At 34.9% G+C, this 15,096-nt stretch overlaps 1 protein-coding gene across 2 annotated transcripts in view; it reads left to right on the top strand.

Annotated features, from left to right (window-relative positions):
- LOC136025387 (lysine-specific demethylase 3A-like) overlaps positions 1 to 15,096 on the top strand; it is a 266,827-nt gene that overhangs the window by 122,763 nt on the left and 128,968 nt on the right. Inside the window, exon 2 of one of the 2 annotated variants that reach the window (XM_065701372.1) lies at positions 3,766 to 3,973. The exons of the other annotated variant lie outside the window; for it this stretch is intronic. Coding sequence (XP_065557444.1) covers positions 3,766 to 3,973 — 208 coding nt within the window. The remainder of the gene's footprint in view (positions 1 to 3,765; positions 3,974 to 15,096) is intronic. 2 annotated transcript variants of the gene reach the window in all.

The following is a 15,096-nucleotide window of genomic DNA, read 5'->3' as shown; positions in this document are numbered from 1 at the left end:
GGGGTGGAAGGGTTGAAAGTTAGAAAAATGAAGTATTTTTAACTTGCGAGTGGCTGATCGGATCTTAATGAATTTTGATATTTAGAAGGACCTTGTGTCTCAGAGCTCTCATTTTAAATCCCGACCGGCATTAAGCCTCTGATTTTCCTTTTAAATCAATCTATTGATTCTTAGAATATTGCTAGAGCTAATGCCACATGAGCTCTTGGCTCTACTGATCTCGTCACAAGTGCCATATGAGCTCTTAGCTATTGTTTTTACGGGAAGGGGAGGGACCATTAAAGAAACTAAAAATGTAGCAGTGGATTGAGTGCCAACTAATTATAATATCTAATGGATCAGACGAAACTAGAGCTGCAGTTCGATGGTATATGCATAGCCTAAGGAAGGGCGTTGTCGTATTTATCATTTTCTTTTGTTAATACCCATACAAGAAACAGAAGAAGCGGATATTATGTTTCGTAACATTGAAATCCAGACAATTGCAAAATCTGTCAATTTTTGAATCCCCATTTTTTCTTGCAAGAATTTTTAAATGCTCTTCATAATCCTTTTTAAAAGACTTAAATACTTGATTTATTAAGGTTATTTTGGTGCTGAAATATGTCTGTTTTTGACTTCCCGTATTAAACAGTTGATGTGTTGGTTCTAGCTCAAAATATCAATCTCACTATTAACAGGTATAAATGCGTACCGAAAAACCGCATATATATATATATATATATATATATATATATATAAAGATATATAACCTGTTAATATTTAATCTATCCAATAGATATACTCCCTATTTATTTTGCCTTTTTCATATTTAGGACTGTTGTGCATCATGCAAGTGTCTGTAACGACATATCATGCTTTCCATTATTATAAGTGTGTTATACCATTCTGTACTTATCGGAACAAAATACACAGGTGGTTGTGAAATGCGTAATACAAATTGCAATGCGCATTTCTTCCGCCACGTTCTCACGGCAATGAACTATTGTTTCGAAAATTCTAAATATTCTGTTGCAACTAATTCCACTTCCGACCATGCTACTGTTTATAAACGGAGGTGTTCGAATCACTATCCTCTGTCTACAATAAAATATTAGGTTAGGCAGATGGGGTATTTCCTGAGGTATGATGCGTGGAACCCCCTTCTCTGTAATTTATTACAAAATAACCATTTTAAAATAACCAGTCCTGTACACACTTCTGCTTTTCTTAATATCAATTTGGAACAATCAATGCTGCTTATATAAGAGGAAGTAAATTGTGATTGGTAGATGTGACGATTATTCTAAGCTAGACATTGACTAGTTTAGCATGCATGTGAATTCGACTTAATGTAAAACGAGGTTTTCCGACGTCAGGCTGGGACGGGGCAAAAAAAAAAATAAAATATATTTGGTTTATTTTTGGGTTTTGACCTTAAAAGAAACTTTACAGAGAATTGGGGCGAGCAAGAGTGTTCGTCAATCTGGTATAAAATGACAAAGTTTGTAGCACCTTAACGCTATGGCGTGTCTGTCAGTGTTTAAATGCAAATTCTGCAATATTCCATAAACATAAAGTAATATACTTGACCTGACCATACTCTTGCTTAGGCATCAAGGTCGAGGCAGACATACAAGTAATCACCTCTCTGTGGTGTAGATAGTAAATACTGTGAAGAAAGAAGCGTCCTGGTTAGTTCGACGTCCTAGACGCAGAATTCCAGACTCTAGAACCAGAGTTGTGGACTCTGTAGCTGGTTCCATAAAGAAAGAAAAAGATCAAAAATAGAGGAAATGATCAAAAGGCCGAAAGATAGTACTGAAGGAAACACAGAAAGTGAATATTAGAAAGTACAACCGCCACTCTTCTTCAGCACGAACAAAATAATATGATCAAGGAAAAAGCAACCCCCCCCCAAAAAAAAAAAAAACAAGCGCGATTATGGCAGGACAATATGGTTTAAGAGATTATCTTCTGTAGCTGGTTGTTTTGCTGTAACGTGTACCAGCCAACCACTGAATTGATTTTGTACTTTTGGATGAGAACTCCTTGGATATTGATGTTTGGACCAACACATATCTAGAGATTTAAGTGCAACTAGTTGACTTTAAAGTCAAAATCCAATAGCCACTGTCAATAATTTCTAGTTTATCCTTGAAATTGCTCATTACCTGGTTTAACAATGTTGTGGACATTTTGATTAAAACATAAAACAGAGATCCAATTTTGCCTTTATAGTTAACGCTACCATATAAGGCTTACTCATGTACAAGGTTACATATTTCACGGCGAAACTATTAGTAGAAAATCTCGTGACAAAACAACTTTCCTTTCATTTTACTAACTCGATGTTTCACTCATGGGTACTAATCAGAATCGGGGGGACCAATTAGGAATAATAATTTTCTCCACGTTATTTGGAGGACAACTGCCCCCCCCTGCAAAAAAGCAAAAAAACGACGCCTCTGGGGACAGGGTTTGTAAAGTACCTCTTGGAATTTTTTTTGGTACCTTACTCGTCTCTCATGTCCACCAAACTCAAGTTCTTCGTCTGATAGAACCAGTACCTTTCTGTAGTTTCTTCCAGGTTAGGCCTAGCATGAGAGAGTGTAGGCCTATAGACACTACATTGTAGGGATATTTTAATTAAGTATTTTAATTGTTATTTCGGTTAGGTTAGAAACCCTTTAATATAATGCGTTCTGGAGGGCCTAATTTTTATAATTTTCTGTTGTAATTTCCATAATTTTGTTGCCTATGTATTTTATTTTCATCATACTTAGGTATATTTCATTAGGATTAACCTAACTTCAGTTCTAGAGTGTGGTGGGTGTTAGCGCCTCTGATCAGGATTTAAAAGGACGGTACTATTTGTCTCTCTAGAAGATGCATTTCCTTACGCACATAAAAGAAATAATGTGATTGGCCTTCGAAAATACATAACAGACATTAACTAATTGAGTTGATGCACAATTTTTACCACTGAAAGTAACTTTGTCGATTCATTTCCAATTGATCAAGATAACTAGAAGTGAATTAAATTGGCCTCGCTACCTCATAACCCCTTTCAAAAATCGTGCTAGCAAGAATTAAATTGAAAACAGTACTTTTAAAATCGTACAGTTCAAATGAATTTTAATGAAAAAAGTAGGTTTAAAGAAATCACCTACAATTAAGACAAAATGAAGTTTATTTTTGTCATTGTCGAAATGTAGCGCTAAATTTTGGGCAAATATTCTAAATTAGGCTTATAATGAGTTTAATTCCAGAAAAATCTTTCACATACTACATTTAAGGCCTGCTACCAATTAATCTAAATTCATTTTGCATTTTACAGGGCGAACAAGCTTTATACCCTTAGTTATGGGCGAATTCCTTTATCACAAGGGTGATTGTGGTTGGTTAGAAGAAGCGGGACCCTCACTAACCTATCAGAATAGTTCATGGGGTTCATCTCTATTTTCGTTTGAGTTATGGTTCCTACATCAAGTAAAGATTTGAAGTTTTCTATCTAGCTGAACATTGAGTCTTGGGGTGAAACTGGGTCCAAGACTGCTTTCTGCTTAATGTGTCCAACTCGTATAAAAGTAACAAAAATAGATGTAAATAAATTTCTGTTTTGTAATTTTTTGTAATCCTCTCGAAAAAATAGTAAACCCCCTTCCCCGACCAAAAACCCTGTATACGGCCCTGGTAATACGTGAGATTGCATATATTGAGAGGATTGACTAAGCCCAATGTATTTTCTAATAAGATTTTTCGCTGTAACTTCTTCTTTGTTAGGTCATCGAATAGCCGAAGGGTTAACTTCACATCATATGCCAATGTATCCAAGTTCTATGATGTCCGGGCAGTTTCTGCCTTATGGTGGTTACCGAGCAGATCTTGGGGTATTGGCTGCTGCCGCGGTAGTTAGAGAGCAGCAAATTTTCATGGGTCAAAATGGTCCGCCAAGGTCACAGGAAGATATCATTAAGGAACGAATGAACAGGTACATTTTGCCTTTTTATGGCACTTGGTATTAACCAAGTGACATATAGCAGTCGCCAATTCTGTCGGTCTGTCTGTCTGTCTGTCGGTCTGTCGGTCTGTCCCGGTTTTGCTACTTTAGGCACTTCCAGGTAAGCTAGGACGATAAAATTTGGCAAGCGTGTCAGGGACCGGACCAAATTAAATTAGAAATAGTCGTTTTCCCGAATTGACCATCTGGGGGGGGAGTGGTGGGCCGGTTAATTCGCAAAAAATAGAAAAAATGAAGTATTTTTAACTTATCAGCGGGTATTTGGATCTTAATGAAATTTCATGTTTGGAATGATATTGTGTCTTAGAGCTCTTATTTTAAATCCCGACCGGATCTGATGACATTGGGGGGAGTCGGAGGGGGAAAACCTAAAGTCCCGGTTTTGCTACTTTAGGCACTTCCAGGTAAGCTAGGACGATGAAATTTGGCAAGCGTATCAGGGACCGGACCAGATTAAATTAGAAATAGTCGTTTTTTCGATTTGACCATCTGGGGGGGGGGAGTAGGGGCCGGTTAATTCGGAAAAATAGAAAAAATGAAGTATTTTTAACTTATGAGCGGGTGATTGGATCTTAATGAAATTTGATGTTTGGAATGATATTGTGTCTCAGAGCTCTTATTTTAAATCCCGACTGGGTCTGATGACATTGGGGGGAGTTGGAGGGGGGAAACCTAAAATCTTGGAAAACACTTAGAGTAGAGGGATCGGGATGAAACTTGATGGGAAAAATAAGCGCAAGTCCTAGATACATGATTGACATAATCGGAACTTATTTGTTCTCTTTGGGGTAGTTGGGGGGGGGGGAGTAAGTCTTAAAAATTAGAAAAATGAGGTATTTTCAACTTGCGAACGGGTGATCGGATCTCAATGAAATTTGATGTTTAGAAGGATATCGTGTCTTAGAGCTCTTATTTTAAATCCCGACCAGATCTTGTGATGGGGGCGGGGAGTTGGGAGGGGGAACCTAAAACTTGGAAAACACTTAGAGTGGAGGGATCGGGATGAAACATGGTGGGAAAAATAAACACAAGTCCTAGATAGATGATTGACATAAACGGAACGGATCCGCTCTCTTTTGGGTAGTTGGGGGGGGGGGGGGTTAATTCTGAAAAATTAGAAAAAATGAGGTATTTTTAACTTACGAACGGGTGATTGGATCTCCATGAAATTTGATTTTTAGAAGGATATCGTGGCTCAAAGCTCTTATTTTAAATCCTGACCGGATCTGGTGACATTGGGGGAAGTTTGGGGTGGGGAGACCTAAAATGATGGGAAACGCTTAGATTGGAGGGATTGGGATGAAACTTGGTTGGAAAAATAAGCAAAAGTCTTGCATACGTAATTTACATAATTGGAACGGATCCGCTCAATTGCGGGGGGGGGGGGGTAATTCTGAAAAATAAGAAAAATAACGTATTTTTAACTTACGAAGGAGTGATCGGATCTTCATGAAACTTCATATTTAGAAGGACCTCGTAACTCTGATATCTTATTTTAAATCTCAACCGGATCAAACGTAATTGGGGGGGGGCAGTTGGGGGGACCGGAAATCTTAGAAAATACTTAAAGCGGTGAGATCAGGATGAAACTGGATGGGAAGAATAGAAACCTGTCTAAGATACGTGACTGACATAACTGGACCGGATCTGCTCTCTTTGGTGGAATTGGGAGGGGGGAGGTAATTTTGAAAATTGAGGTATTTGTAACTTACGAAAGGGTGACCAGATCTTAATGAAATTTGATATTTAGAAGGATCTTGTGCTATAAAGTTTAACAGTGCCAAATGAGCTCTTGGCTCTTGGCTCTTCCGACCTCGTACCATATGAGCTCTCGGCTCTTCCGACCTCGTCCAAATGAGCTCTTGGCTCTTCCGACCTCGTACCATATGAGCTCTCGGCTCTTCCGACCTCGTCACAAGTGCCATATGAGCTCTTAGCTCTTGTTTGTTGTTGCAGTGCTTCGCATTTTTAGTCGATGAAGCAGTGCGTTGGAAGAGACCAATTCCGCCATGGAAGCAATTGTGCTTGTCGGTTATATAATATACACTCGAGAATTTCGATCGCGAATGATGCGAACATGAGACAAGAAACTGGTCAAGCAACTTCTTTGTACCAGACCATTAGCTTTGGCTTGGTTGGAAAATAAATTGAAGCTATATTTTATTTAAGTATTTAGTTGGTACTTTGGTTAGTTTAGGTTAAGTATTTAATATATGCTATGTCATAACCCCCCTCCCCAATGGTCAAATTTATAGCCCAAGTTTGTTTCTAAACTATTATATTTTCAACATATTTTGTTTTTATTTCACTAGCATTAACCAAACTTCACTTCTTGAGTGTGTATTATATATCCGACAATCAACGAAGTAATGCGTAGATACTAACCTTAGAAATAACTTAAATAATTCCATTGTAATGTATAAAATAAAATTTAGCCTATAGCTTCCTGTTCATGTCCAGCCTGTTAAAGTTTCAGGCTGGGTTGTCGAATGCTTCCGATCATTTTCGGATTACGTTTTCTTTACTGCGCACATAGGGGGCCTTACTGAGAATTTTGACAGTATGGATCTACGTTAGCGCCTTTGGCCCATATTTGACTCCCTCCCTCAACGTAAATAAGTTATAAAGCCATAATGGCTGAACATATCGTATAAAAAGCGATAGAACAAATAAACGAGGATAAGTTTCAGCCAATGAAAACTAGAAATTAACGCTGGTACCTAGACCTCCGATTGAAGAGCCTGAGTTTTAACAGAAGAAAAAATACGTAATGACAATTAAAAAAAAAGTAGAAAATATATGTATTTTGCTTATTTTATCATGTTTATATTTTTGTCTATTTGCGCCTCGGATGGTTGAGCGGAGGTAATAACCAGAATATTTGGACTATTTTCAGGCTAATAACGATATGGAAATGACTAACAAATTCACGTACCTGCTTAATGTCATTAAAATGTGTTAACTTTGTCACTATGCAAAAACTAAACTAGAAGCAGAGGCGGTTTTATAGGAGGACAGAGGGGTACTTGCCCCAGGCCTAGACATTTTTAGGGGTTGAAATTTCAAATAAATAATCTAACCGTCATAGTCGTTTTCTAATGATTAAAATTGTGCTTTTGTCAAAATAAAGTAGAGGGCACAGTTAATGAATGAAAATAAATAATAAATTATTAACAAAATAAATAAGATAATAAGGGTAATTAAAATAAACAATAATAATTAAATAATTTGAATAGTTATAAAAAAATTATTAATTAATAAATTAAAGATAAGTTTGCTTGTAAAGGAAATATTTTGCCCGAAAATTCATGGGGAGGGCGCAATAATCAAGATTTTATACCTGGCAAAGATTAATTTTTTTAAATATAGTCTTTCCGAGGGAAGTAAAGAGCGAAGTTGAAACTCAAATCGGACATTACTTCACAGCCTATCTAATATATATCATTAAAACTATTACAAATAAACCAACTAATTATGTTTCCCTATGCTTTTAGGATTATAGAAAAATATCACTTTACTGGGAACACAAAAGTCAAGTATAAAAAACAGGAATATTGATTTGGGAGTCAGAAGTGAGCCTGACAACAATAAACGGATCTATAAAGCTTTTCATAGTCTTACACCAGTTGTGGCATCAGTAACTTTCAGTATACAATATGTATACAATGTCCAATAGCTACAATATTCCCACCGAGCCGAAGCTAATTGGCTGGTATAAAGCCGGTTCAAACCGGTTATTGTTTCATGTTCGTGATATAAATTCTCAGTGTGGTGGCCTTGAGACACAAGTACCAAAATCCCTTTATAACCCCACGCCCAAAAAATTTTGGATGCATCCCTGATTGGGTATCTAAATCAGCCAGTTAAAGGATGGAAGTCCTTATTTCAATGGGATCTTTTTGTTGATATGCATGGCTTTATTACGTCTGTGTCTTAAAAATATAATAGGTGCTTTGTATGTTACACATAGAGCCTATCCGGTCGTAAAATCTTAAATAATGTTGAAACTTTTCGCTCAAAGCTAGATTCAAGGAGCGCAATAGCGGAAATTTGGTAACTTCCTCTAAATTTGACGTTACATGTCAAATTCCATTGAAAAAATGTACTTAATACTATAGGTCTTTACGGAGTCTTCATCCCCTTTGTATTCTTTCCTGAAGCGGAAAAAGATCAATCATTTGAGATGATACCTGCAAACTGTAAACACTTTAATTTATGGTATAGGCATATTTCCCAACTGGTTTTGTCAACTTGCTGTTGGACCGGAGCCCATTTTCTGTTTACATGTAGTATATAGTATTATACCATTAAGTTTTGGAATTTGCAAAACGGAAAAAAGGAAAGAGCATATTGTGAACAGACATATAGAGGGGTGAGTTGATTTCGGACCATTACAAAGAACATGTCGAGACTAGGTTTTCGTCTGTCTCCCACATTATTGCGTATAATTATGGTAGAATTCTCTGCTTATTCGTGCTTTGATTTGAGGACCTACAAAAAGTGAATTATCGGGTTACCCCTCAGTCATTTTAATCAGTAGGTACCAAGGGCGCTGACAGAAAATGTTCAAGGGGGGGGGGGCAGACAGCAAAATAGCAGTAGTGGCTGGGTGACAGGGAATATATATTAGGACATTTTTTTCATAGCATTAAGTTTATTTTTAAATAGTTTTAGGAAAGAACTCTCGGTAAAATTCTAGTTAATTGACTAGATATGCAAATACATTTCCTGAATTTTGAAAAAAACATAGATATGCCTCAAAATTCTACTTAAATAACAGGAATTGCATTTTCAGAACTAAAGGCAGAGAAAAGCAACTAGTAACTGAAAATTAAGGTAAAATGTTGTTTTGTCAAAATTTCAATAGGTACAGACCTGTCAAGTAGGCAAATTTCAGGTCCCTCTAGAGGGAGAAGGAGTGGATGTGGGTACTTTAAAATACCTTCCCGGGACATACTTTAGCCTGTAGACCCATCCCTGAAAGTTTCTTTTTCCTAACCTAAACCCTTTCTGAGATAGCAAGAAGTCAATTAACTAGAATTTTACTGAACTCTCAAATAAAAAAAAAGACAAAAAACAATTAAGTGGCATAAAAATGGGACAAAATACAGTAGATTTTAAATGACAAGGATTCCTAGCAAAGTGATCAATTTATTTAATTAATAATATATTTAATTATTATGCATTTAATCTTTAAAGAAAATCAAACCCAAATCAATATTACGAAAAGATTTAATACTTTGGTAGATTATAGCAGATGTAGGCTTTTCTTTATGCAATTTCTTATGCCTTAGAATTTACAGAAGGAGTAGAGATACTCAAACTATCCTGCCTGCATAGATACCATGTTTGATTCTCTAATGGTCATGAAAAATTTACCTGTTTCAAAACAGGGCAATTATCTTCCTCGAACGTAAATCCCTTATATATTCAGAAATTTAATAAAATAGAATAGCGAAAGGAAAACAAAATTTAGACTTAACTACCCAGCTGTCAAATTGACCCTCTAAAAAATCGTTGCAAAAGAATCTTATCAAATATTTAGTGATGATAAACTGGAGGTGAAAGGTGACTTGGACCAATATAAAAAAAAAAAAAAAAATTGAATGCTCATGACGAATGCTACACCGGCAGTATTGAGTTTTTATGCTGATTCTAAATGTATAAAATTCTTCCTGTTTATTGTTGCCCACCCAAAACCAAAAATCTGAGAAAATTTGCCTGATCTTTCAAAAAAGGGGAAACCTTTAAAAAAGCAAGTGATCTTATTGAAAATCCTTTTGATGGATGCATCATATCAGAGAACTCCCCGAAATATTTCTCCATCTCATTAATTAGTCTTTAAAAATGTCTTTAAAATCTAATGACCCCTCCCCCCTAAACAAAATTTCTATTGTTGTTCCCTCTATCAAATGAAAACTATATTGATACCCCCCCCCCCACACCAAAAAAAGATGTTAAGTGGCGTTTCAATACTTTATTGTTGAACGCTGATAAAAAAATTCGATCTTTTTCCCAATATTAAAGAACTAAATAGTACAATGGAGCTATCACTTTCTTTGTCAAGGAAGCGATTGAGAAGACCGGCCTTGTTGGCTATTGTTGAAAAGAAACAGAATGCCCCCTTGATTCTACTTGAAATAATTAAAATGCTACTTTTAGAGGTTCTAAAATCCATATTGTATTTGTATTTATCCATATTGTATTTATTATAAATAATAATAATTATTTAGATAGAATTCGTAATTTAAATTGTGACAAACAGTTTACAAACAAAGTTTGAGGAACAAAATACATCTTTAAACAATACAAACCAAAAACACAACAAGGTCTAACATTTTAACTAACTAGTGTAATAATAGAATTACGCTGAAAACTATCAAACTGGGAAGAGTGCAATTGGATCCCGATGGGTCCAAATTCTGGACAATTAATGAAAATTGTTGACAAATAGCTAAAGATGAGGAGATCCAAACTGTAACAGCAAAATTTGTACTGATATTTGTTCCCCCTACTTAGTTTTTCTCCATGTGACATCAACATCTTAAATGATTAATCTGCTGTGGAGGAGGGGAATTGGTGCGAATAAAGCCATGAAATAAAATGGTGCATATGTGAAAGGATACATTTTCCCTGTAAATATGATATTTTTTTAAGAATTTAACAAAACAAAAATAGTTTTTTTTTAACTGAAAGCGAGAGCAACAGTAGAACTTAAGAACGAACAGAAATCATAATAGAATTCAATTCCTTAAAAGCATGACAAGCTATCACCTCAAATGGTTCAAACGATTATGATATATAATGAAAATCAAGCTAAACGAATGTTTACCGAAATATGTACAGATGAACTAAATTTACCAGTGATACCTCATTTTCCAGTTGTTGCAAAAAAAAAAAAAAAATCTGAATTTTGGAAATTGTGTAGAAATTACAGAATTGGAATTAAGGACCTCATATAAATTATATTTGTAGACTCTAAATGTTTTCATTAACGTTTAAATTCCTTAACGAGTGCAGGAATAGTATTAGCACTAAGTAATAATGCAAGCATATTTAGGTAATATAATGATTGCTATCTTGTCTGTGCTTAAAATGTTGAATAAAGTCCTAGTTCAGGCTTGAAAATATAATGTTAAAAACTAAATGAAAAAACTTAAATTATTAGTTCAAGTTCTTAATCTAATTTAAAGCGCGTCTGTTTGCAAAGTGCGTTGTCTCCAATTATTCTGCATACTATGAAGGAAGAATTGTTTTCTGCTTCACGCTGCCCAAATACTTTAGCTCCAAATCATTGAGCTCCTTATCAAATCATTTCTGTTCAAACACTAAGCTTTAGCGTAAACAGTGGAGGTTGGGAGGGGCGGGAGCCCCTTTCAAACTCAAAAAATCCTGACTAACTCCTTCACACTAAAAAAAACAACTTAAAAGTTCAACAGTGGCTGAACAATATCGTCTAAGCAGCCAAATGACGCAACAGACTTTAGACTTACGGGGAAGGGCGAGGAGGGCAGCAGCCAAGCTCATTTTTAGTAGTAACTTTTGTTCGTTTTAAGTTTGACTTGAATATTGAATTTGGTTTTGCTCCTTTTAAGGTTTATTTATGCATTTATATTAGTACCGGTTGTCTGTATGTTTGCCAGGGCCATTCATTTTAAAACATGTCCGTTTTGGGTTTCCATTGTTAAAGGAATTTATTTTCGCTGGTCTTAGGTTTAATATGACCCTTTACTTTTCTTTGGAAATCTTTTTCTTCGGAATTTTTGTTTTAAATTAATTTAAAGGAAATTTTGACTTGTTTGACAAGAAAATTTATATGTGAAAACACTTAATTCTTTAACTAATTTCATGAACTGAATAGTAGGTTATTATTTTAAAACTTTGGAAAATTATAACGTAGACCTTATTGCTAATACCAGTCGTGGAATACGTTAGGACAATGCAGGCATAGTAAATCTTCAAATAGCTTGCATTCGCTTATATATAAATTTTTCAGTCGATTTTCGCGATAATCATAACCAAACGGTGTTATAAATAAGCTTGAACTTTTTTTGTATATTTGCATCGAGTACTTTTCGCTATTACGACAAACTCGTCGCAAATAACTCCTAGTTTCCCTCGGTTTTGGCAAACATACAGTCTAGGTTTCAAGGTCTTAATTTCGCTCTTCTATATAAATATCTGATTTACTTTCCTAAGTATTTGGCCAGTATGAAAAAAAAGCGGATTCACAATATATCAGATGGATTTTTTGTATTGGGAAGCTATAAAAAACTTGTAGCTTTCTGCTTTCCTGTGATTTCTGTTAAAAAAAAGAAGCCACACCTCCATTAGGAAAAAAAAGTGGCCTATTAATTTATTTTCTTCGATAATGGCTTAATTTTCTCCATTTGTGCTTAAATAACTCGATATTGGCTATATTTCAAATAGCGTGTCCTAACATAAAAAAACAATAAATAACAATAAAATCCTGATGCTAGTGAAGGCTACAGGAAATAGATTCTTGATTAAATACCTTATGACCTTCAATTTACTTTTGTATTAAAAGGAAACCTTTTACCCAATACTTTTATTCAATTATATTCCAAGGCACAAACCATTATCAGCTTATCATTCTTATCATTATCTTAAATTTTATCATTCTATCATTCATTATCATTCTATCTTATTCATTATCAGTCTTATCAGCACTTCTAAAACGACAGTTGCTAATTTTGAAAGCGATCTGTTTAGAAAGCGAAGAATTTAGAAAATTTTGAAAGCAATCTGTTTAGTTTGCCGAAGCAATGTTATTGGATTGGCGAGTCAATGAAGAATTTAACCATGATTTTGGCTTGATAAATTTTGAATTAAAAACAACAAACTGTTCATATAAGATATATTTTTGGCAAGAGCATATCCAGGACTTTTGTTGGGGGGAGTTGCAATAAACTTAGAAAATGCACCCAAAATTTGTTTATGTGTATTTTTTCTATGTTTTTACGAGTCGTACATTTTTTTTTTAGAGGGGTTCAAATCCAGTAACTCCCTCTTGAAAGAACGGGGATCGGTTTATGGTGGCACCTTTATTCGGTCATGGTGTTGATTCTGGTTACTCGTAGTATTGCTGATGATTGGTTCGCCCGCTCGCCACCACATTGTCTACATTTGGAGCACCGCGGACGGCAACCTTCCATTATCCTGTGCCTCGTCGCGCCAAGAATCGTACACTTCATGCTACATGTGCTGTAATTCAGCCTCGTATAATGCGGTTCATCTGGTGTTACGACTTTGGAAATTTTCCATATCTTCTTTGTTCCAGAAAATATTACTAAATAAATAGAAACAAATTTAAGCCGATTAATAATGCACATCTTAACACATTTTATTAGAAAAATGCGGCAAATTTTCATGTGTCCGCCCTAAGGTGGGCAAAGCTATTATTTTAATTTATATATTCTAATAAACTTAAAAAAAACTTCCAGAAATATTTAAGTTTAAATACTACGTATTTGCTTAAAATATCTCGCAGTCTTTATAGTCTATTTATCTTCTCTCTATCTTTGTCTCCTTTCTGAGGGGCCCAGCCCTTTCTAATGGATCCAAACACTTTACAATAAAGAAGGAATTATTATATTGAATATGTCTTTTCGAAGCTAACAGGGAAAACAAATCCATAATATAGTTAGAAGATTTTGATGGATGACTTAAAGATCTTCAGTTTTCTTCTATAGCGACCTTCAGTTTACTTTTATATTTAAAAAAACGCCTTTACCCAATACCTTTGATTTTATTCTATTAAATTCAAAAACACAAATTATTTATGTGGAAGAATGAGGCTCGTTTCATGGTTGCATCTTCATGTGGTGTACATCGGGCCTCTTTGAGGGGGACGGATTCATTAGGATATTCAAATTAAAAATTTGAATATTATAAGGAGGGATCAAGATTTTAGAAATGCCTAGGTGGTGCACGGAAGCTGTTGACATATATAGTGCAAAAAATAGCAAAAAATATAGTGCAAAGCATAAAAATAGCTGGATTAAAAATAATAATTAATGAAAAATACGGAAGAAAAATAACAATGTCAAAGCTAATCTCCATCTCTCATCAATGGCATAATTTTTTCAGCTTGAATTTAGGCCGTAATACAGTACACTGTATTATTATTTATTACCTTAGTGGCTTAAAAGATTTAAAAAAAAGAAGAAAAAAATGGATTGAAAAAAAAGCAAAAAAAAACACCAAAATCTACAGCTATGGTTTATGGTTTTATTCTCGATATGGACCCTGTGAGAGCAGCAGTGAATCCTTGCCATTTATATATCAGAAAGGCTTATTAGATCTCAATGTATTTGGGTATTTGTTATTTATACAGAACACACCTGAAAAGTAAAGTTAGTCTAACCCTAATGAAACATCAAAATATTATACTTTATTAACAAAATTCTGGGAGTTACAAATGAAAATTATGGAAAACAGGCCACCCAGAATGTATTTTATTAAATACCTAACCTAACCAAAATATTTTATTAAAATATACCTACAAAGTAGATTTTTTTTACTGAGCCTAAGCTAATTGTCTCTGAATACAGATAGCTAAACCGCTTTGATCAAAATTCTTCAGTGTGGCCTGAATAATTAACAACTACCCGAACTTGTTTGGGGATAGGAGCTAGAGTTTTAGTTTTGTGTTTAGGAGTTATGAGTAGGACTTAGATAATATGACTTATATAATATTTGCTTGGAAGAAACAATGAGGTTTTGACTCGTTTCATTTGTTTGGTTGACATATTTCTTCAGATCCTGAAAATGTTTACGGACGGCCAAAAATGTTGTCCATGTCTGTCAAATAGTTAATCAAAACGGGAATTTTTTTGAATATGGAGATCTCAAACAAAGCAAGCTTTAGAGTTCACATTTTATCGGTGATTTGTGAACACAAAACTTATTTTTGGAGTTAGGTTATTCTTGGATAAACGACATACATGAATGAAATATACACGTTTTTCAGGTATACCATTTTTCATATTTGTTGCTTCGCAATTGTATCCCTGCTTCACAATTGTTTTGACACTTCACGGGGCAGACAATGCAGGCAACCATGGAACCCC

This window comes from Artemia franciscana, chromosome 3, assembly GCF_032884065.1.
Source record: "Artemia franciscana chromosome 3, ASM3288406v1, whole genome shotgun sequence".
In the NCBI taxonomy this organism is placed as follows: domain Eukaryota; kingdom Metazoa; phylum Arthropoda; class Branchiopoda; order Anostraca; family Artemiidae; genus Artemia; species Artemia franciscana.
This window is presented reverse-complemented; position numbering and strand designations above follow the sequence as displayed.